This window comes from Armigeres subalbatus, chromosome 1 (genome assembly GCF_024139115.2).
Source record: "Armigeres subalbatus isolate Guangzhou_Male chromosome 1, GZ_Asu_2, whole genome shotgun sequence".
Taxonomy (NCBI): Eukaryota; Metazoa; Arthropoda; class Insecta; order Diptera; family Culicidae; genus Armigeres; species Armigeres subalbatus.
In genome coordinates this window covers 55,462,407-55,487,065 of record NC_085139.1, presented here as the reverse complement: position 1 = coordinate 55,487,065, position 24,659 = coordinate 55,462,407, and the positions used below count along the sequence as shown (strand labels likewise).

The 24,659-nt window shown below is 41.3% G+C and overlaps 1 protein-coding gene across 1 annotated transcript in view; it reads left to right on the top strand.

The window, feature by feature from the left end:
* The first annotated feature begins 755 nt into the window (after nucleotides 1-755).
* LOC134208409 (uncharacterized) overlaps nucleotides 756-24,659 on the top strand; it is a 68,352-nt gene continuing 44,448 nt past the window's right edge. Inside the window, exon 1 of the mRNA XM_062684388.1 lies at nucleotides 756-1,521. Within this exon, the coding sequence (XP_062540372.1) occupies nucleotides 1,470-1,521 (52 nt within the window). The 5' untranslated portion in view covers nucleotides 756-1,469. The remainder of the gene's footprint in view (nucleotides 1,522-24,659) is intronic.

Sequence of the window (24,659 nt, the reverse complement as noted above, 5' to 3'; positions counted from 1 at the left end):
TCTAAGTATTCTTTAGCGATTTTGCTGAACTAGCGTTTTTTTAGGTCCCACTTGCCCCGGGGTACCTTATATAAAAAGTTCGTTTTTGGCGTAAAATGAAAAAAGGCTATAGCCTTTCGGATCAACTTTGTAGTGTGTGCAAACCAAGTGTTTCGGTTAGAATGCATCTGAGTCATAAACGCTGGATACGGGGATACGGGCGCTATATTTTCTCTCTATTTTTGTAATTCGAAGAACCCACGAAGCGCATAGAAACACTCTGAGTTGTTATTTCCACGAAGACAAATATACTTAATGGTATTTCAGGAAGCGCATATCTTGCGATTAACGAACACCCATCATCTAATATATTTGTTAAATTCCACGAATCCATCTCCCTATCTTGGTCTAATGCAAATCCTCATCAAGATGTATTCTTACATCGCTCGAAATTAGTTCCCACTAAGCAACAGCCCAATTCACATCGAACCGCGCTCCAAAAACAAATCTCCTTGGAAGCGTAGTCAAGTACCAATAATATACCCACACGGCTTCTAATATTGGATTCCACTTCCGCAGAACACATCCCCGCCAGTCAGGCTTCGAGCGATACATTTCAGGAACCGAATGTAAACAAATTAACCGACAAATGAGGTTTGAGTGCCCACGACCACGTGTTTTGCGGTGCGCATGTGCTCGCCATTGTGAGCGACCGGAACTCATCCGACACAGCGCGGATGCTGGCACGGAGATATTGGACGGTACACAGTTAAAAAGTACCACATTCCATGGCGTGCGGCTCAGTCTACCGGTGACTTGCGATGAAGCGGAACCACCTTCTTGGAGTGTCTTGTTCGCGAGGAAGATACCAATATCGGAAGTGACGAGATTTATTGGCTTTACGCGATTGAATCAAACGTTAATCAATCAACCCGTCCGTAGCCCGGGGGGTTGTGTTTATGTTGACACAACCGTGCGGACAAACAGACGATAGTGGAAAGAAAGGACTCTCGTGCCTTCGGGTCTGGTGGCAACGACAGGATAAAAAAGTCACTAATTGTGGTTGCTGGGCAAGCGGGCTAGTTGGGCCTTCGTGGCACCATTCAACCATCCAGTTGGTGTGTTTTGTGTGGCGATTAGTTCTTTTTCATCCGGTGTAGCGGGAACCTTTCATGATGTAGGATGATGCTTCATCACCACTTACAGAAGTGATTTATCAACGGCACAAAAACGTATCGAGCCACATCGTTATATGAAGTGTGAAAGTGTATGCAGATTGTACGGCGGTTGAGTGGAGTAATCCGTTAGACATGGTCAGGCTTGATCAGAACCATTTTAGATGATTTTCGGTAAAAAGGGAAAATAGTGTATCTAAACAGGTTTCCACGATCGGAATTTACGAACATTCCTGGTTTTTGTATGGTCTGTGATAACGGATCGAACGCTTAAGTAGAAGGAGCTAAAAAAGCGAAGAGGATACAAATTGAAAAATGCTTTCCATTCTGTGGATTACAACGACGCTGCTGACTGCGAGTTTTTGTGGTGAGTTATATCAACTTTATCCTTCGCCTTTCTCGGACGATTAATTGCTGTTGAATGGGTTGAATATATATATGAAGCTAGTGTGTATTCTTTTAGTGCACTCTGGTTGTGACCAAGATTGTCATATAATGCCGAGCTGTTCTTTGCTGTATCGCATTACGGACAGAAATACTCATATTTCTAAAATAACGGCTTTAAAACGAATGCTTTGTGGGCGTCTGTCTGTCTGGGTAACACTAACAATAATAATTAACAAAATAATATCCAAGAAAAGAAATTCTTGCCTATACCTGATTAAGTAAGTATGAAAATATATTTTAATGTTGATATCAAATTGAAATTATAATTTGTTTTTAAATTTTAATCTTCATGATTGCTTTACATATTTTGATCTTATTTTGCTGTGGATTTCTAATTTGTATAATATGACATTAAATTGAATACTTATTTTGATCTCAGAAATAGTTTCCGATGATTTTGCGACAATTCCCCGAATACAATTTCCCCGAATGTAATTTCTCCGAATAACAATTCCCCGAGTGTAACATTTCCCCGAAAGTAATAATTCCCCGAATGCTTCTCTTTTCATTTTGAGTGCAGCACAAAGTGATGGGTAGCAGCGATAGTTCCGAGCAAAGGCGTAGAAAGTTGAAGAACAGCCCAGGTTTCAGAAAGAATGTAGAGCCTTTAAAGATGAAGACAATGCGCTGAAAGAAGGCAATGCTTTCTTAGAATGAAGGCATTTGGTCGGTATAAGGCGAAGTAAGGAGATAATCCTTCCTTTAAATGAATAAGTTTGCTCGGTATGATGAACGCATTTGCCCGGTTTTAAGCAAAGGGAAAAGATAATGTCTTCTTAAATATGAAGGCCTCTGCCCGGTATAAGGCGACGGTAGGAGATAATGCCTTCTTTAGGTGATAGCATCGCCCAGTATTAGGGGAAAGAAAGTGATAATGCCTTCCTCAAATGAATATATTTGCCCGGCATAAGACAAAGAGTATAGATAATCTCTTCTTCAAATGAACTCGTTTGTCTGGAATAAAGTGAAAGAATGAGACAATGCCTTCTTTAAATGATCGTCTGTCTGTCGGTGTAATGCGAATGGAGGATATTATGTCTTCTTTAAATAAACTCGTCTATTCGGTATAAGGCGTCTCGAGAGAGAACGTCTATTTGCAATAAGGCAAGCAACAGAAGATAATTCGTTCACTAAAGGAGCACGTTTGCTAGGTATAATTAAGGATAGATATGGAGCAATTATATGTTTCAAAACTGCTGCTATACTACACCACACCTATCTGAGAAAATGTCAATTTGTTTAATATAGCATTCCGAAAAACGGTATTCCACCAAAGGTCATTCTGAAAAAGGTATAATCCATCAAAAGTCATACGACGAAAGTTGCATACGGATTTCCGGATAAACTAACACGGTTGATCAAAGCGACGATGGATCGGGTGATGTGAGTTGTTCGAGTTTCAGGCGCATTCTCGAGTGATGGTCTTTCGTGTCTGCTATTCAACATCGCTTTGGAAGGGGTAATACGAAGAGCAGGGATTAACACGAGTAGTACAATTTTCAATAAGTCCGTCCAGCTATTTGGCTTCGCCGATGTTATGGAACGTAAGAAGATGGAAGAAGCCTACATCAGACTGAAGAGGGAAGCCAAGCGGATCGGACTAGTCATCAACACGTCGAAGACGAAGTACATGATAGGAAGAGGTTCAAGAGAAGACAATGTGAGCCACCCATCGCGAGTTTGCATCGGTAGTGACGAAATTGAGGTGGTAGAAGAATGTGTGTTCTTGGGCTCACTGGTGACTGCCGAACATGATACCAACAGAGAAATTTTTACGTATTTTGGACTCCGCAAGACGCTCCGATCGAATAGAGTTCGGCGCCGTACCAAACTGACTATCTATAAAACGCTCATTAGACCTGTAGTCCTCTACGGACACGAGACCTGGACGATGCTCGTGGAGGACCAACGCGCACTTGGAGTTTCGAAAGGAAAGTGCTGCGTACCATTTATGGTGGGGTGCAGATGGCGGACGGTACGTGGAGGAGGCGAATGAACCACGAGTTGCATGAGCTGCTGGGAGAACCATCCATCGTTCACACCGCGAAAATCGGGCCGGGCACGTAGCCAGAATGTCGGACAGTAACCCGGTGAAAATGGTTCTCGACAACGATCCGACGGGCACAAGAAGGCGAGGTGCGCAGCGGGCAAGGTGGATCGATCAGGTGGAAGATGACTTGCGGTCCCTCCGTAAACTGCGTGGTTGGCGACGTGTAGTCATGGACCGAGCCGAATGGAGAAGACTCTTATATACCGCACAGGCCACTTCGGTTTTAGTCTGAATAAATAATAACACACATACATACACAGATACATACAAACAAAAAAAAATCAGAAAAATTATAAGATAATTCATTTCATTACCTATGTTACTGGTATGAGCTTGAGCTCAAAGTGATTCAAATTTTGACTTTTTCGCTCTCCTATGCTTGAACTAGGTATAACATTTGCTATTGTAATGAACCTCCTAAATTTTTAACTGAATTGGTTGTAATTTGACTGAGCACGAGCAGTTTGATACTTGTATGGAAATTACTACGCCCCTTATGTGTAAGATCATTTTTGGGACGGCCCATTAACTATTTAAATATAGCCAACCCGAAGACTTCATAGAATATTACCTAATATGTAAGAAAGGTTTATTTACCACATGATGAACCATTCCCTACGGATGCTTTCAAACGAGTTGTCATACATTGCACTTCAAAAGGCCTTCCGCTAATTGTCGGCAGTGATGCTAATGCTCATCACATCATCTGGGGTAGCTCGGATATCAATCTGAGAGACTCCAGCTTGATGGAATACTTAAGTAGTACCGAACTTAGTTTACTTAACATAGGCAATCGCCCAACCTTTATGGTATCTAATAGAGCAGAGGTATTAGACATAACCCTTTGCTCCAAAAGAATCAGTCACGAATTGACGAATTGGCATGTGTCAGATGAGGAATCGATATCTGACCATCGCTACATCTATTTTGATCAGTTGAAAGTTTCTTCGCAGACCTTGCGTTTTAGAAATCCGCGTTCAACAAACTGGGACATTTACACAGAGTTGCTCTCTACCAAATTTCATGGATATCTACCTTCTATAGAAACTCCTACCGACTTGGATGATGCAGTTGATACTACAACGTTGCACATCGTGGAAGCTTTCGAAGAAGCTTGCCCATTACGTTCTGTAAAAACCTCAAGAGGAACGCCTTGGTGGAATTCCGATTTGGCTAAGCTAAGGAAGCAGTGTAGAAGGAGTTGGAACAACGCCATTCAGCAGGGACGGATTCTTTCAAGTTGGCTCGCAAAACTTACAAGAAGGCTCTACGATCCGCTGAACGATCCGGCTGGAAAAACCTTTGTGCAAATGTTTCCAATTTGAGTGAAGCCAGTCGATTGAATAAAATTCTTGCGAGATCCATATTTAATACGTACTTCCCTGGATGTGTCGATATAACATCTTCGGATGATCCTGATGTCTTTTCATGTAGCTATGGGTCTTGGGCTCAAGCGCGTGGAATCATAACTACTGAATCGATTCAATGGGCACTTAACAGTTTTGCTCTCTACAAATCTCCAGGGGAGGATGGGATTTATCCTGTTTTACTTTAGAGAGGTTTTGAGCATATCAAACATGTTTTGAAAAAGCTATTAGTATGCAGTTTTGCTACTGGGTATATTCCCATATCCTGGCGGGATGTCACTGTAAAGTTTATCCCAAAAGGAGGACGTGCTTCGTATGAAGAAGCAAAGAGTTTTAGACCCATCAGTCTGACCTCATTTCTTCTGAAATGCTTAGAACGTATTATCGATCATCACATTCGTGATGACTGTTTGTCAAACATGCCTCTTCATGTTAATCAACATGCTTACCAATCTGGAAAGTCCACCGTGACTCTTCTACACAAGGTTGTGTACGATATCGAGAAAGCATTCGCTCAAAAGCAATCGTGCTTGGGTGCTTTCTTAGATATTGAACGTGCTTTCGACAACGTGTCTTTCGATACAATATTGGAACCCGCACGTTGTCATGGGCTACCTAATATTACTACCAAATGGATTCACCAGATGCTTAAAAACCGACATCTCTACTCGACACTACGTCAAGCAGCGATTAGGAAATTAAGTGTCTGAGGATGCCCTCAAAGGAGAGTAGTATCTCCACTTTTGTGGAATTTCATTTCAGATACGCTATTGAGGTTACTCAATAATGGCGATTTTCCAACCTATTGGCTGACGACTATCTACCATTGATAGTCGGTTTGTGCATTACTACCTTATTCGACCTGATGCAAAATGCTCTTCAGGTAGTTGAAAGTTGGTGTCACCAATATGGCCTTTCGGTCAATCCGAATAAAACATATATTGTTCTTTTCACGGATAACGTAACCGTAATGGTATTCGTCCATTACATCTTTTTGGTTCGGAAATCAATGTAACTGATCAAGTAAAGTATGTGGGTCTAATTTTGGATTCAAAGCTATTCGCTATTCGCGTGAGCTGAGATTGGAACAGTCAGACTCACTGGGTACACACTGCACTGTCTTTCAAGCGGAAATATTTGCCATCTTGTGTGGAGTGCAATCTGCACTGCAGCAACGCATTATGGGCAAAGTAATATACTTCTGTTCAGATAGCCAAGCAGCTATTAAAGCTCTCGCCTCGGCCAACTCAAGGTCGAAGTTAGTAATCGCATGTCGAACTCAAATTGAGGAACTGAATTCAGTTAATACTTTACACCTTATATGGGTACCTGGCCATTCTTCTAACTCTGATATCGAAAATAATTATAATTCTCCTCCTATCGAACTGAACAATCAGTTCGCCATAGCTGGAAACGAATTGGCTGATGAATATCCAAGTGTTGGGTGAAGCTTTTGATCAACTCTTGGGCTGTCACTCAGCACAAATTACATTGGAGTAGTCTGGATTCATGTCATCAAACAAAATTGTACATCCGGGAGCCATCTCCGGTAGTAGCAAGCTATTTAGCTAATCTGTCTAGACAGAATTGCAGTGTCTTAGTCAAGGCCTTGACAGGTCACTGCCGACTGAACTATCACATGGCAAATATTCAACGCGTTCAATCATTTGTTTGTGATAGTTGTAAATCCGATTATGGAACTTCTTATCATCTAATATGTAACTGCCCAGTCTATGCACAATTGCGCTTCCAAATATTTGGTAAACACTTACTTAGTGAAATTGACTTCAGAAACTTGAACCTTCAGAGTATTTTGTTGTTCATAACCCGTTGTGATATGGAGCTATAGGCTATTGTACGGTTATGCGTTGTATGCCCTCTTCAAGGGCCCTTTTCCAAACATTCCCTTTGTTCTCCCATCCATATTCCTTTCCTTTTGTTCCTTTTCCGTCAGGTGTGTGGTGAAAAAGGCTGTGAAGGCGATGGCTCAAATCTCCCAAATTGAGGTGAACGTGCCCCTGGAGCCGACGTTCTGATACCTGAAAGCACCTTGCCGAGCACTTTGGCAACGTATTACCGAACGGCACGGCAAATCTTGACAGCTGGATGTTTTCGTAAATTTTACGACCAGTCGGTAATTTAAACTTTTGCCGAGATTTTCACCGAGATATCAGCTAACGGTAATTTATTTTGCCGGACTCGGCGAAAAAAAATAAGTGTGCAGCGATTATGTTTTGCATTTTGAGAAAAAATCATCTCCGATCAACTTTTTCTTGTGTGAAATTGGTGCCCTGAAAAGAACTGATTTTATTTTCAATCACTAACAGAAACCTATGGAGGGTGTCCTCCTCAGTCTAGTGGTAAGTTGCGCGGCTATAAAGCAAGACCATGTGTTATACCTACACGTAAAAAAATTTAATGTTATATATTATTAAGATTTCTAATACTTTTTTGCCGAAACAGGCGCTTAATGATATGTATAAGAAAAAACTTATACATCGCATTAGTCACATACATTCCGAAACTTATACTTTTCATTAACTTATGAATGTTATTAGCTTTTTGATACGGGATCATTCATTAGATGGCATAATGAAGAGTATAAGTATTTTCGAATGGTTTTTTGCCATAACATATAAGGTTATTTTTTTACGTGTAAGCTTTATTTACTGTGCATTCAATACACTACACTTGCTTTGTAAGTCACCTTATTACTTACACCTGACAACACACACACTTTGCTCGCCCTTTAATTGACAGTTAGAATCAGCCTCCCCGGGTGCGAGCATGTGCTCATTGTAAACCTAACCAGTATCATTATTAAATCTAATAAAGTGAATTAAACAAAGTTAGCTGTTGTGGAATTTATCTCGGCCAGTCACAACAATTCTGGCGACGAGGATGCTGCAAAATCCGAACGCTGTTGCTGGTGCCGGAGGTGGAATTTCCGGTGTGAATGTTGCTGCCGGAGGAGGCGCAATGGCTGCTGCTGGTGCTCCGCCACCAAACTTCGCCATTGATCCCTTCGATAGAAAAAAGTTGAAGTGGATGCGGTGGGAGGAGCGATTGGAGAATGCTTTTGTCATTTACGTCATCGCCGATCAAGCGATGCAGAAAAGTTTGCTGCTGCATCATATATATGACGTCGTCTGCGACAAGATCGCACCAGGTACACCTCGGAATAAAATGTATGCCGAGATTGTGAACCTTCTCGAGGGATTTTTCAACCCCCAGCCGCTGGAAATCAGCGAAAATGTTCGATTCAAGTGCCGCCGCCAAGGCGATAAGGATGCTGCTTCTTTCGACGAGTATCTGGTGACATTGCGGCCATGACCGTTACGTGCAATTTCGGTGCATATCTCAAAACGGCCCTGCGGAATCAGTTGGTTTTCGGTATCAAACGGAAGCTGACCCTTCAAGATGCTCGAGACGTTGCTGTAAGCATGAAGTTTTCCAGGAAAGGAGATGCGGGAATTGAAGGGGATCTGGCCAAGCCAGAGGTAAACGCCGTGCATCGATCGACCGGACAAAAAGATTAACAAGAGAAGCAAACAATATAAACGCTGGGGTGAAGTCTTTCATTAAAGTGAGGCGAAGTGCGAGCGATTCTTCTTGTTTTCGCTGCGGGAAAAATCCCACTTTGCAAATACATGCTGCCATAAAGCCACTGTGTGCTCGTTTTGCAAATTGAAGGGACATCTCTCAAAAGTGTGCATGAAAAAGTCGGTCTCCGGGAAGAAAACGAATGCGGTGCAAACAAACTATTTGCATCAGTCCGGTGACGATCGCGGAAGTGCACCAGTGCGGGAGGTGTGCAACTTAGATGCAAGATCCGGTAGTGCTCGTTTCCTGTTGGACGTACTAGTGAACGGGAAAAACATTCGGTTCGAAGTGGACACTGGATCGCCGGTCAGTATCGTAAGCGCGAAATGCAAAGATATTTTTCCGCACTACGAATGCGTGATTGTAGCACAAATCTCGTGAGCTGCTGCGGAACCAGTATCGAAGTACTGGGTATAATCGACACGCGGGTCGAATACGGTGGTGAAAAAGTTACGTTACTGTTGTACGTTGTGCAATTCGAAAAACATCCACTTCTCGGGCGCGAGTGGTAAAACAGGATTCCGGTCGACTGGAACACCGTGTTCCACAATCGCGGCGCGGTGAATGCGATTTCGAATGCTACTCCCTCTCGCACGGCTGCTCTCAAGCAGATACTGAAAAGATTTCCGAAAGTGTTCGACGACTCCATCGGGAAGATCTGTAGTGTTCAAGCCAGCCTACCGTTGAAGAAGAATGCCAGGGTGGTGTTTCTGAAGGCGAGGAAGATTCCATTCAATCTACAGAAGACGGTGGAAGATTAATTAGACAAGCTTGAAGCAGAAGGTGTGCTAACCAGAGTAACTGGGCTACGCCAGTGAAGAAGTTCCAAAGCCGTGTGAGAATTTTTGGGGACGATAAACAAACGGTCAATCCAAATCTTCTCGTAGACTGCCATCCACTACCTACGGTGGATGAACTTTTCGCATCGTTAGCTGGAGGACAGCAATTTTCCAAAATTGACCTCGTGCAAGCATATTTGCAGCTTGAAGTAGCCCCGGATGACAGGGAAATACTTACCTTGAGTACGCATCGTGGCTTGTATCGTCCAAACCAACTCATGTACGGCGTCGCGTCGGCGCCAGGAATCTGGCAGCGTCAGATAGAAGTGATTCTACAGGGAATCGAGGGAGTGCGAGTGTTTCTCGACGATATAAAGGTCACGGGACCCAGCGATGAAGTGCATCTTCGGCGTTTAGAAGAGGTTCTCCTGAGGCTAGACCAACATGATATTCGAGTAAATAAAGAGAAGTGCGTATCCTTTGCGGAGCAGATCGACTATTGCGGATATGCCATCGATAAGGAAGGTTCCATAAGATGCAGGAGAAGATTACAGCGATTCAAGATATGCGTCAGCCCAAGAACAAGGACGAAGTCCGGTCATTCGTTGGCCTGATTAACTACTACGGAAGATTCTTTGAGAACCTCAGTACGGTTCTTTATCCTTTGAACAACCTTCTGAAATATGATGTGCCGTTCAAGTGGACTAGATAGTGCGAAGTATCATTCAGAACCGTGAAGAAACAAATGCAGTCGAATAGTTGACTTGTTCATTATTCGCCGGAACTATCGTTCCTTCTTGCAACCGATGCGTCACCCTATGGTGTTGGTGCGGTGCTTAGTCACCTAATGCCGGACGGAACGGAGCGTCCGATACAATTTGCTTCTCAAACGCTCAACCGAGTTCAACAAAAGTACATGCAAGTTGACAAAGAAGCTTATGCCATCATTTTCGGCGTCAAGAAGTTCTTCCAGTTCTTGTACGGCCGGAAGTTCACGCTTATCACTGACAACCAAGCAATATCCAAAATATTTGGAGAACACAAGGGGCTGCCGGTAATGTCCGCCATTCGAATGCAACACTATGCAACATACCTGCAGTCGTTCGACTATGAGATCCGTTTCAGGAAGTCTTCTGACCATGCTAATGCAGATGCAATGTCCCGAATTCCCCTGGATGAAGCGGATCCGGACAATTTGATGGAGGAAGCTGATGTCATCGAGCATGTCATGACTGCTGCAGTACTTGCCCAGGCCACAGCTGAGGATAAGACGGTGCGGAATCTCATCCAAGGGATCAAGTATGGACAACCAGTGGATGGCAAGGAACGTTTCGGAGTGAATCAGACTAAGTTCTCACTCCAGAAAAGTTGTTTGCTACGCGGTATACGGGTCTATGTTCCACCTGTGTTACGAAGAAGAGTGCTGGAAGAATTGCATTGTACCCTTTTCGGTACGACACGGACAAAGTCCTTAGCCAGAGCCTACTGCTGGTGGGTAGGAATGGATCACGATATAGAGGAGATGATATCCAACTGTACCGAGTGTCAATCGGTCCGACCTGATATAGTGAAAACCAGAATGCATTGCTGGGAAACGCCGACGATGCCGTTCCAGAGAGTCCATGTGGATTTTGCTGGACCTTTTCATGATACCTACTTCTTCATATTGGTTGATGCGTACAGCAAGTGGCCGGAGATTAAAGTGTGCAAGTCTACTACTGCGGAGAATACGGTGAAGATGTGTCGAGAAATATTTGCTACATTCGGAATTCCATTGGTACTAGTTAGCGATCACGGAATGCAATTCACTTCGGAGGCGTTTCAACAGTTTTTGCGGATGAACGGCGTAGTGCACAAAATGGGAGCTCCGTATCATCCATCGATGAATGGGCAAGCGGAACGCTACGTGCAGACTTTCAAACAAAAGCTAAAAGCTTTGAAGTGCCCGAAATCCGATTTCAACATGGAGATCTCGAACATCCTGCTGACATACCGGAAGATGCTGCATCCTTCCACTTGCCGTCCATGCCAGTGGCGTAGCCACGGGGGTGATTTTGGACATAAAACCCCCCACAGAGACAAAATTTTTAGAAGAAAAAACATTTCGAACCTTCTCGAAATTAAAAAATGTTCGGAAACCTACCACCCCGCCCAAGACCAATTTTCTGGCTACGCCACTGGTCCATGCTGATGTTCGGCCGTCAAATCCGGTCGAGAATCGACCTCATGCTACCGAAGAACGAGCCGAAGTCTACGAAGGACATTGCAGTACGACTGTTCAAGGACGGAGACCGCGTTCGTGTGCGAGACTTCCTTTCGCGAGACAAGTGGAAGTTCGGAAAGATCGTGGAGAAAGCTGGTAAACTGCGGTACCTGGTCCGCCTAGATGACGGAAGAGTTTGGGAACGCCACATTTACCACATCGCTGGAGTAGGTGCGTGAAGAATTTGCGTGAAGAATTGGTGAACACTCCTAGGGAGGAGGTGAACACTGAACGAATGGCCTTTACGGTTCCTGTTTCTGCTCCGGTGGCAACTGCTATCGAGCCTGCTGGTGAAGTGGCTGTTGGTGTGAGTCCAATAGCGCGCCCTCAGCCTTTTGCATCACCCATGGATCCTATTTCCCAGCCGCCCTTGAGTTCTGCGGCGATCAGGACGCCCCAATCAGCAAATAGGTTGCCTCCGCAGCCTCTAAGACGTTCAAATCGAGTGATTAAACCTCCCCAAAAACTAAATTTGTGATTTTAATGTCTATTTTCTCAAAAAGAGGGAGAGTTGTTATACCTAAGCTTTATTTACTGTGCACTCAATACATTATACCTGCTTTGTAAGACACCTTACTACTTACACCTGACAACACACACTTTGCTCGCCCCTTAATTGACAGTTAGAATCAGCCTCCCCGGGTGCGAGGATGTGCTCATTGTAAACCAAACCAGTATCATTATTAAATCTAATAAAGTGAATTGAACAAAGTTAGCTGTTGTGGAATTTATCTCGGCCAGTCACAACATTATGATGAGGGTGGCTGGGTTCGATTCCCGGTGCCGGTCTAGGCAATTTTCGGTTTGGAAATTTTTCTCGATTTCCCTGGGAATAAAAGTATCATCGTGTTAGCCTCATGATATACGAATGCAAAAATGGTAACTTGGCTTAGAAACCTCGCAGTCAATAACTGTGGAAGTGATGAATGAACACTAAGCAGCGAGTCGGCAATGTCTCAGTGGTGGATGTAATGCCAATAAAAAGAAGCCGCCACATTAGTGAATAAATTTCTGCAGCAGCTAGCTGTTGCACCTTGTAAAAATCGTCTCAGCTTAATTTTTTTCAAAATATAACGGTGGTCCCGAGAAGAACCGATTTATTTTTGATTACGTGCCTTACTAACAGCAGTCACTCGACCGCCGTACGATGATTCGCTGCTACGGACGCCGTTGGTGGCCAGATACGCCGACGATCTAACGTGAATGACGCGTTGCTGCTGCCACGATCGCCAGAGACGCCACCGTAGCGTAAATATTTCTGCTGCACCAGTACCACCAGCGCTTCTACTGCGGCACCCATTGTTGCTGGGGCCGTTTCCGACGGGATTGGTTGGTTATTACAATTTGTAACTCGCCTGCTCAGGGATTGGGGATCTCGGGGTCGTTTGGAACTGACTTGTCTCTCAAATCTCCAGCTGAGGACAAACCTATTGTGCAGGACCTTTCTTGGTATACTTACCCACCAATGTTTCGCTAACAGGTCGGCTGTTTGATACGGAAAGCATAATAATGGTTTTACGTTGGAGGAGAATACCAGAAAGGCGAGGCCTGATAGCTCCGTTTGAGCTCGACAAAGCGGAAAAGAACAAAGTGGTGGAAAAGCTTTACCTCAGGGCTATGCTCTTTAAATAAGCTACCACTGAACCTCTTTACAAACTAGTCCTATTTATTAACTACGTCACTTTTGGGGTTTTAGTACTTGCGGTTTGTGGTTTGTAGTGGTGTGGTAGGGAACCTCTGGTTCCGAATGATGCAGGTTCAATTCGACAGCGAATGCCGAACTGGTGTTGGGTGTCTGCGCCAGACTCCAAGGCGGATTGTAGCACACGGCGATTACCGGCAGCAACCGGACGAGATGATGCGGAATCCAAAGGCGAATATGCAGCTTTCGCAATGGCGGATGGCTGCAGGGGAGCTTGTCGCCGGGGGAGGGGGTTCAGAGGCGTTCGAACCGCGGGATGCCATCGACAATGGCGTCTTATGACTGGCATTGGCGTTGGTGCGTCGCTAGAGGTGGCTCGTCGTCGCTTTCTCCGGCCGTTAGCTGGGAAAAGCCCAAAATAAAAGAAAAAAGGCCCTTGCCTCGGACCTTTTTCTCAGAACTTTCACTTTTTTATGTCGATGTTTGTGTTCGTCCAATTAACTTTTAACAGTCAGATTTTTACAATGCTAACTTTTACTAACACAATTTTAATTCGACGTACTACAATTAGCCGTTTATGCTAACTGACTAACACCTCTATTTAATAAAAAGCTATACACGCGCGCACTTCTAGACCGTTCTAGATTCACCAGCCAAAAGAGAACGATTCTGGGATTTATTTGCTATTTATAGAAAACCCAGAATCTAAATTAAATAAATTTATGCTTTTCGCATTTCCGCAGCCTGTATTTGCGCTATTAACGCTCCACCTGTGGGCTGGAACCATTATTGGCTGATAAAGGCCGGTTCACACCGCACGAATATGAGCTGTCACTCTAGCATGACAGATCGCCGTGAGAGTGAGACAGGCTCAGCTCACACACCAAGTCACTGCGTGAGTGCCAACTATCTCATTCGGATGGGATATTTATTTTGATTGAGGCGTATATTGTTTTGGTGATTGGAGTATTTTGGAATTGTGGAGGAGCCACAAGCTTATAATGGAACCGACGGTTACAAATTTTACTGGGCTTGGAAAGAATTGAAATATTCAATAGTTTGGAATTGATAATTAAAAGTTTCAATACAACTGGCAAATGGTGATGAGTTTGCGAATCGATTGATATATAAATCATCAAAATCCATCTAAAGATAAAGGACATATTAACGACATAAAGGACATAAATCTTACATAATGTTGCAACGGTCCTCAATTTTGATATTTACGTTTTACCCCCTATATCTGAGCGTTTCCCTTAGTTTAATAGTTTACGTCAAAACACTCTCAACCTTCTACTGAATTCAATGGTGGTCCAGAGAAGAACCAATTTTTTCAAGATTGTCCACAATCACTATCAGCAACCACTTAAAAGTTTAAATCTTGCGAGACAAATCTGACTTGAGAGCTGCTTCCAGACCACTCGGTTCTGCGGACGCCTATGATGCGAAAAAAATCACTTGAGTGATGCTCCGAATCGATCGTCGCTTCATCAGCAATAATGTCCGCAACCAGCCCCACTGTGGCAGCCGTTGTCGCTTGAAGTGCTACAGTATGCCATCGTCCACTCTCCGTGACATCTCGATCAAAAACGCCAGAAAAACGGGTCTTTTCCATCTTTTCATGCACAGAGAAAAAGAAGCGGTGGGCCAAAAAACGTAACTTACATAAAACTAATGTCCGTGTAGGGATGCATGAACAGGATTGATTAGTTTTGACATTTTTACTGGGTTTGGAAAGATTTTAAACATTTAGGCTGTGAACCATTCAACCGATTCGTTTAACTTTTAGTTAAAATTTGACAGTTCGATGGTTATTTCGCCGTGGTTAAAAATAACCCTGCTCCGGAGCATGGTTAGATTTGACAGTTCGATAGTTAAACTTTGTTCGCGAGAAAATTGGCGCCAAATCCATTTCGTTCCGAATAACTATCAATCTGTCAAAACTCAAATGGGTCGGCTTCGGAGTAAAATTTTAACCACGATGGGAAAATAACCATCGAAGTGTCAAATTTTAACTAAAAGATAAACGAATCGGTGGAATGGTTCACAGCCTTAGTAGTTGCACGTCGATAATCAAAAGTTTCACTATAACTGGCAAATTGGTCAAAAATCCATCGAAAGATAAAGGCGCTGGTAACGTTCAAAATCTCACATAATTTCGTGACGATTCCCAATTTTGATTTTTTTTTAATTTTACACCCTGCAGCCGAGCCTTCCCCTTTACACGTAGTGTTCGTCAAAAAATCAATACTGCTGCAAGTTTAGAAAATATGTCGCAATTCAGGTTGTACTACAGGACCGAGCGAATTCAAAGCAAAAAGGGAGTGAAAACTTGTCGCCTTATATCGGGCGACGTCGTTTGCTAGGTTTACAAACGCTTGAGAACCGACGAGAACTACAGCCATCTCATAGGTGAATTGTGGGTAAAACCGACACTGCGGGTAAAACCGACACCACTTCAAATCTCTGATTTCAAGTGATTATTGGACAGAATTTCGACACACTTTTAATAAACGTTTGATTTCTTGAATTTCTAGTCATTTTGTAAATGGCGGAGACGTGTAAGAGTCATAATAAACAGACAATAAGCATTGATCATCATTGAGGAGATGAGTTATGTAAAATGTTGGCATCAGTGTATAAGCTTTTACGACAAGAATTAGTTAATTTTCAGTATTTAATCCATCTCTGATCCATAATTGAACATCATTTTGTGTATGTTGTGGAAAAATACTTAACTTTTCTAATTATAAACATCCATACATCCATCATCATTATTATGATATCAGTTGGGGTAAATTCGACACTTGAAATCGAATCACGAAATACCTCTGTTTTATTAGATTCATCATTCCCAAAATATAATTCAAGTATTGAAAAACGAGGCGCCGGGGGAATATAACTTAATCATAGACTGATTAGGGTGTAATATTAAGTCATCAAGGAAAACCTGCAGGTCGGATAACAATAACGCTCAAAGAAGAACCGTATTTTTAGGCTTATTTTGCTTTTAGATATATTCAATCCGTTCTCTAGTGTTGTTCTTTCGTGATTCATTTTCACCCCTGTAAACATGTACTTGTCACCTACGGAACTACTCGTTTTCATTTCTTGTCATAACTGCACCATACGCATTTATTTTAAATCGCCGTTTTAAACAACAATATTTACAGTAGTTAGTAAATTTGTTACTAACATTCTTATACTCTATATATTTTTCACCAGATCTAAGGAAACTAAAAAAATATGATATGTGGTGATGATTTTAAAAATATGAAATTCTGTTCAACCATCGTTTATGAGTGCCCCCAAATATAAATTTCATACACAAATATCAAAATGAATGTTGTTAAACATTTTAAATTATGTTGTAACATAATTTAGAATTGTTCTGATGTTCGATTCCATACCGACTTGATGTGTCGGTTTTACCCTCATGTGGTGTCGATCTCACCCGCACCCCAGCTATTTGGGCTGGAAGATGGACTGTTCTCGTTTCCATCATAAATCAAATTCTATCAAGAAATATTGTCCTGAGAGCTCATGGAATGATGTATGAAGAGCCAAACTATGCTTGTATGAAATTTCTAGACCGGAAAATTGCTTCATTAATTGGGGAACTGTAAAGTTGCTTAAGGTGTCGGTTTTACCCACTTTTCCCCTACTTGTTGCTAAACTGTTGGTTGATGTGAAAATAGACCAACACAAAATGATCTCCGCGGAGAAAGTCTGACGTATAAACTATTGTGAGAACAGAGAAAACTTCTAATTTTGCGGAGCAAAGAAGAAGAAGAAGACTGAGTGTCGGAAACTTCAAATGACATGCACTGTGCGAAAAGTGTTGATATTCCTTGATATCAAGAATATTCGAGAAGTCTAAAATGTGTCAAAAACGCATAAATGCGTTCCGAAATGCCTTGAACGTACCATAAAACTTATTTAAAATATATAGCGGCAAGTAACACCGTTTAAAGTTACATAGTTTCTTTGATTCCAATAATCAACATTCACACCGAAAAAATCAACCAACATTATTTTCCGTGCATCAAGTGATTTGACGTTTGCGGAACAGCTTTCCGATATAGATAGTGGAATATATAGATGAGCGAAGATAAATCCTCTGTCTCCAAACGAACTGTCAAACGTGTCTCCAAACGAGCATGACGTCACGATTTCAATGGAAACGTTAAGGGCTGTGACGTCATATGCGCGTGTGCACGGGCAAAAAAAATCGACTCAGCCATGCTTTCGCTCATCTATAGATTCTACTATCTATACTTTCCGACGGTCGACTGTCGGACCCTCGTTCGAATTTTTCTACACTCAAAATAATTTTCACTTTAATTCCACTATAAAAAGTCATGTAGACTTTAAAATTCGAAACTTGCATCGGCTTTACTGGAATCAAATAAAACTTACTCAAATCATAAGTGCATCTTAATAAGAAATGTAGTGGAATTCATTAGAAAACATAGAAAATAATATCTATATACTCTTCTAGTGAATTCTACTCAAAATGAATGTATGGAAAATATATGAGTGGGGTTCTCAGAGCGAAAAGTATGTTTATTAACAATCGCTAATGAAATATTTTGCAGAAGCATTATGAGAACGATTTGCAAAAAATGTTTATTAACAATCGCTAATGAAACATTTTGCAAAAGCATTTTGAGAACGACTTGCAAAGAATTCTGTTTGGGTGTGAATTAACTTTCTACTCCTTGTTTGCCCTCGTCCGCTTCTAGTGGACGGGATACCATTTACAGGGAAACTAGAAAACAAATTATCGAAGTTTCACTTAAAATTTAAGTACATGGCCAAACGAAAATTCACTTAATTTTTATTTTATTTTCTAGTGAATTAAGAATAATGAGTGCCATCACTAATGAATCATTTAACTTTTACAACCGAAACTACATGGAAAATATCTGCATATGTTTTCAAGTAGATTCTAAGTGAAAATTGTTTTGAGTGTATCTTCTCGCAATATAGACACTGTAGATTATAGATAGTGGAATATATAGATGAGCGAAGATAAATCCTCTGTCTCCAAACGAACTGTCAAACGTGTCTCCAAACGAGCATGACGTCACGATTTCAAAGGAAACGTTAAGGGATGTGACGTCATATGCGCGTGTGCACGGGCAAAAAAATCGACTCAGCCATGCTTTCGCTCATCTATAGATTCTACTATCTATACTGTAGATTCCATAGACGAGCTGAGGCGAAGGCGAGTGTAGCCAAACGAACTGTCAGTTAGTGTAGCCAAACGAGCATGACGACACAATTGCAATCCAAGCAACAGAGCGTGTGACGTCAAATTCGCGTGGTACACTGTGAAAAAACGGAAAAACACACTAAATCGAAATGACTCAACCGTGTCTCCGCTCGTCTATGGAACCTATAGTGTCTATAGTATAAACGGGTCGTGCAATGAACGCTAAAAGAACATTGGATGAGTGAATTTATGAACCACTGTACAGGTCCATAAGGACAAGCTTCCCGGAATCCAAAACTAAATTCACTCATGTTTTCAAGGGTACACCACTCAATACGGAAGCAACGCACAACTGTCATTTTTATTGTCTCACGCATGACACAGCAAAGTTGAAATTCTTTCATTTTCCCACCGGAATAGAATTTTATTGCAACCACGTTGTCAAGCATTTGTGCATTTACGGCTATTAGACTTCATTTCATTTACTTAGCTTACATCTAAACAGATAACACTGGATCAACAATTTGACGCCACAATACACGGTTCGAGGTGGCATCTCTCCATTCTCGAATGTTAGACTTGTTTTAGTTTAATAAACGTGAAAAGAATTGGTTTCATTTTGAAGCACATTTTTCTAACTGACTTCGTTGTTTTCTCAGTTGTGGCAAATAAAGCTCTAATTAAAAAAAATGGCGATTCAAAAATGCGAAGCAATCTCCGCTTTGTGAATTAATATCCATATACAATCTTTTTTGTGATGTTCCGGCTCTGTATACACATTCAAAGCAATTGCTTGGAAAATTACTAGAGCAACGATGAAAGCGTTTCCATGTCTGTACGTTATTCTTATGGTTAGAGATTAACGATTGGAAAAAAGATTAATCGCAATTTTCAAGCGCTTATATCTAATTATATGAAAAACGTACAAGCCTGTAAATGCTGTTTATCGCTGCTTGCTCACTCGCACCATTTACTGCATAAACCGAGGAAATTTAACGAAAAATGTGCGAAAATGTATCTTCTAAGATCTGCAATCAACCTTCTTCGCCATCAACTTGATAATCTGCCTGAAAATAGTACGCACTGAAGCGTAGCTGTTGGGAAAGCGTGATAGATTGATCCCAATGAGACCCACCATAGAAGGTAGTCCGAACATCAGACAGAAATTTAATTAGACCAACCATCGGGGAAGAACTAAACTTTAATCCAACGGATAATACGCTTTCCCGGGAATTGATGATTGAGCGTTTTTCTTGCGACCGCGCTGCAACAGAGCCATTCACAGGAACGAAACCTTTCATCGTCCTTTTTGGGAAAGTTGCCGTGACCGTTTGTCCATGCTTCTGGGAACAACGATGGATTTCCTTCCGCCGCTGCGCCTAAGCAGGCTTGCGGTCGGTAATGATGACTTTTAATGGACCTAACAGAGCGGCAAATGTACGGCATGAAACGAGAAGTCGCCAAAGTGATGACGAAGATTTGTTCGGATTAATGTTCTCGGTTCGGTGAATTAACACTTAGCTTTGAATGAATGTTCAATTGAATCGAAAATAGCACCAAGAAGGAAACGTTTACGCAAATTGTTGGAGAATTTTGTTCTCAAAAGAGGTGGTCGGTGCTTCCTGTTAAATGTCTTTGTGCCGTTGCGATGTGATTCCGTATCATTAAAGATTTGTAATCCTATAAAGTTGATTGAAAAGGAACCGCTCCTTTTTGTGTCGAACTTTGAAGGCATCTTCAAGTCGGTCGGCATAATAGTTGACAAGGTCTTAATATTGTAACAAGTATAACGTATATATAAACACATCAACTTCAACATCAAAGATTGAGAGGACGGAAAGTAGCAACCTTTTTTTTAACAGGAAAAGTGAATCACGAGTAACCGATACTTTATACCATTCAAGACTTGATATACTTCCAGAGCATCAATCCATTTCAATCAATTGGATTGACAGGATGGCGTATGGGTTATTTATTCGCGAGTGTTATCCCAGCTCTATCGGAGCGATGAAGCACTTACTTGATAGGGGAATATTGAATCGCAGATACAAACAGGAAAACCGTAAGCAAACACACTTGTGTATGTACATGCGATTCGACATTAACCATGGCAGGCGACATAATTTCTTGTGATGGAAAGTGCCTCCCCTACTGATCCGATTTCCTTCCAATTTGAAGTAAACAAATTCTCATGGATCTCAGTGCTCATTCATTAGAATATGCAGCAAATCAAGTGATAGGATGTAGTCACTGCTTGGTCTTCGTCTCTTCAGAATGTCACGTGCCATTTGACATTTGATTACAAATTTAACTAAACTAATAATAAATTAATAAACTAGTTAAATGAATGCAAATGACAATTTACAACCTTGATAAAGAAATACGTATTGACCTTTGGAGCTACTAGAAAAATACTAGTAAAAGACCTTAGAAATAGAAAAGAAAAAGTTTAAAGAAATGTTAACCTTTTTTTAAATTTCAGTATTGATTAAACTAGCAATGATGAAGAAATTTCTTAAAATAAGTTTCAACAGTTATCCAGCCTTAAAATAAGAAAAAAAAAGAAAATTTCAGTTAAGCAATGATAAATTCAAGTGGAATTTATTGAAAGATTTCTCTTGTAGAGTAATATGATCAGTTTTGAGAAATGAAAGAAAATCTATTTCGAAAAAGAAACTCTGGAAGAATGCATGGTTCATGATTTGGAGAAATTCCAAAGCTCTTATCGAAAGCTTCTGAAGGATTTATTCGAAAGAAAGAATATCTAATAGCTGAAAATGACATCGTTGTTTATTGTAAAACCTTCTGATGTATTGCCTCTTAGTCATGATTGTAATCGACTGATTTACGTTCAAGCAGGAATGGATTTTTCGGCATGCAGTCTTTGAAAGTAATCCGAATGATTTCGATTTAATCATCGCCAACGTTTCGGTGTTGGATTTACAGCTTCTACACAGCCCTGAAGAAGGTGTAAATCCAATACCGAATTTTAAAGACTGCATATTGCCGAAAAATCCATTCCTCTTGCATCTTATATTTATATTATTCTCTTACCCTTAACAGTTTTTTGTTTAGTGAATTTTGATACGCAATTCGTTCCCCATTCGAGGCGTCAGAAGCACAACTCTAGAAATGGGTCAGCTGTGAACGACTATTTTATTTTCCAAAATTGGATTTGGAATGGATTTGTATTCGTTTGGACTGGATTTGAATTAAATATTTGGATTGATGCTGGATTGAGTATAGACTCGAATTTCGCAATTAAATGCCGTTTGGCAATCGGGAAATCTAACGCCCTCGACTTTGCTGAAACTAAAATAGTTTTTCTCAGAATTAAGCAGATTGCATAGATTTTCATTTTTTTTTTCAATTCTTATTTAGGTGTTTTTTTAATCCTAAAATTAGGTTCAACGCCGTAGATCTTCAAATCGTATTTATTATTTATTCAAACTAAAGCCATTCTTTGCATTCTATTTCCATCTACTCAACAAATTTCAATATTTACATACTCGTTTGACTGCTACTGTAGGCGACGACCCATTCGTCTTTGGTTTGAATGGCATTATATATATTTTTACTAATCTTGGCGACGACACCATCACTACCATTGTTGAGAAGAATATTACTGTGAAATTGGCAACACTGAAGGAGTAAAAATTGGAAGAAAAGTGATGAGTGTTGGGAAGATTGTTCTTCGGAAAAATACGGAGAATACTATAATGTAAGAAATATCATGTAATAAGTAATAAGTTTGATTACATTTAATTTACAGCATTGAAGCTGGCCGCAGAATTCCTGCTGTCAATAAGTGTAAAATCATTTTTATATTAAATATCTTGGCTGTGCATATGAAATTTGCGTGTCTTGGAGGAACCCTCAACCTCCTACTATGCGGGGGCATAGTGTGTGAAGTTCTCGATAATAAGCAAGGTGGGCTCGCTTGACTGTGAATATACAACAGTAAAGCACATGGGACGATTAGGAAGGTTGGTACTTGGATTCTGGTGACTTTTTCACAATACCTACCTGATTGGCTACAGCGTCGATACACCTATGCCTGGCGTATTGTAGAGCTCCATAATCGTCGGTCTTGGGCGATGTTCCTCCAGTTCTCTGGTTTTCTGTTAAATATTGTTTTCGCTATTCTTTCTTCCGACATTCGCACTAAGTGACCAGCCCACTGAAGTCTGCCTTTTTTTATACGATTCACAATATTTCCTTCTTTGAATACTTGATACAGCTCATGATTCATGCATCTGCTTTTCCACAAACGGGACCTTTAGGTGGTCTTGTTGTGTAGGGGTTATCACGCCTATCTAGAGAGTAAAATGTTGAGGGTTCGAGTCTAAGACACGTGGATTCTTTTTCTTAAATTTCATAACAATTTGTTCATTTCGAAATATGTGCTGTGCATATGCACAGCCAAGATATTTAACATTGGTTCCACAGTTTACTCCCAGCCAATCAGGACGAAATTTGGGCAGAAACTAGACTGACACGAAGCATGATTTCTTCATTACAGCATAGCAACTCTAGCGGAAGGCACACCTCTTTGGAAAATAATACAATTGTGAACCGCTTGCTGGTTTTACCCTTATCTGAAACAATTATTCACGTATAACCAATGAATTTAATTTCGAACTCCGCCTTTCTGGTAAATGCTATCGTCGTATGCCGCTTTTTGGCACAGCCTTTTCAAAGACCGATACAGGAAATCATGCGAAACAACAATAACATTGGACAACAAAATCAGAAAAAGATGTATTCGCAATGCTCATGTGTTGCATTTGTAGTTCTCGATCTCTGAAATCGGCTAGTCACTGGCATTTTTTTCCTGATTGGAAAAATTCCGAGATAATTTGGTCGCAAAGTAGGAAAAGGTAGTTCGCTTCAACGGCGTTGAAGTCACTTGCATGTTTGAATGATTGCATGTTTGTATAAGTTAAAATACTAAGCTGTAACGATTTGGAGAACCTTAAACATCTGCATCAAACTAGCTGCATATAATAGGTAAAGGCGCTAAGGACTTGTCTGGACATGATGGGCTGATTTTGGTTTGGCGGATTTTAAAGCCTAGTACACTGCTGATACGGAATGGGTTTACGGGAAATTTGTTTGAATTATCAAAGTAAATTTGACAGCTGATTCAGTATGGGAGAAATGTCACTATTCCGTTAAAAGTGACTGAATCTGGTCATATACAGGGGTTAGGCAAAATGATTGAGATAGGCAAATTTGGCCCAAATTCAAATCCTTATAACTTTTTGAAAAATTGATGAAATTGGACAAAACCGGAAGCATTCGACGGAAAATTTAGTCAAGATTTAGGAACATGCGCGGTCACGAATACTGGCCACCGGACACCGGAGATGTTCCGGATTTTCGGTGGCCATGTCAAAAACACATTTTTTCTGCCGCTCGTATTTTTGTGTGGTTTGAAGTTATATCGATAAACACTATTTTCCTAGAAACTAGATCTTATTGAAAATTGAATGCGGGCGGTTGCACTAAGATCCGTTGAAAAACATCCGAGATATGGCCATTTCAGTAAACCTGGTTCCGGATACTATGGTCAATTATGTATATCCTTCCAATCACGTATATATTATCCGGTACCATATCAATATTGGTACCAAACTTCAAGATTTTTCATGGAGATGCTTCAGGAAGCATATGCAGGACGATAAGTTGCCCTGATCACTCTGTAGTAGGTTCCAGGTGCCCCGGGGGAAGTGGACAATTTGAAAAACGTTCAGAACCCTATTAATATGGATATCAAACTTCAAGATTTTTCATGAAGATGTTTCAGGAAGCATATTTCGCAATAGATTTCGCCGCCGCACGAAGTTGACCATCTACAAAACGCTCATTAGACTGGTCGGCCTCTATGGCCACGAAAGTTGGATGTTGCTGGCGAAGGACCAACGCGCCCTTGGAGTTTCCGAATGGAAGGTGGACTATTTATGGTGGGGTGCAGATGGAAGCCAATGGAGGTGGTGGCGGAGGCCAATGAACCACGAGTTGTAACTGTTAGGAGAACTACCACACGGTACAATTTTGGCGGTTACGGTAGGCCGGGCATGTAGCCAGAATGTCAGACGACAACCCGATTGAGATGGTGCTCGATAAATATCCG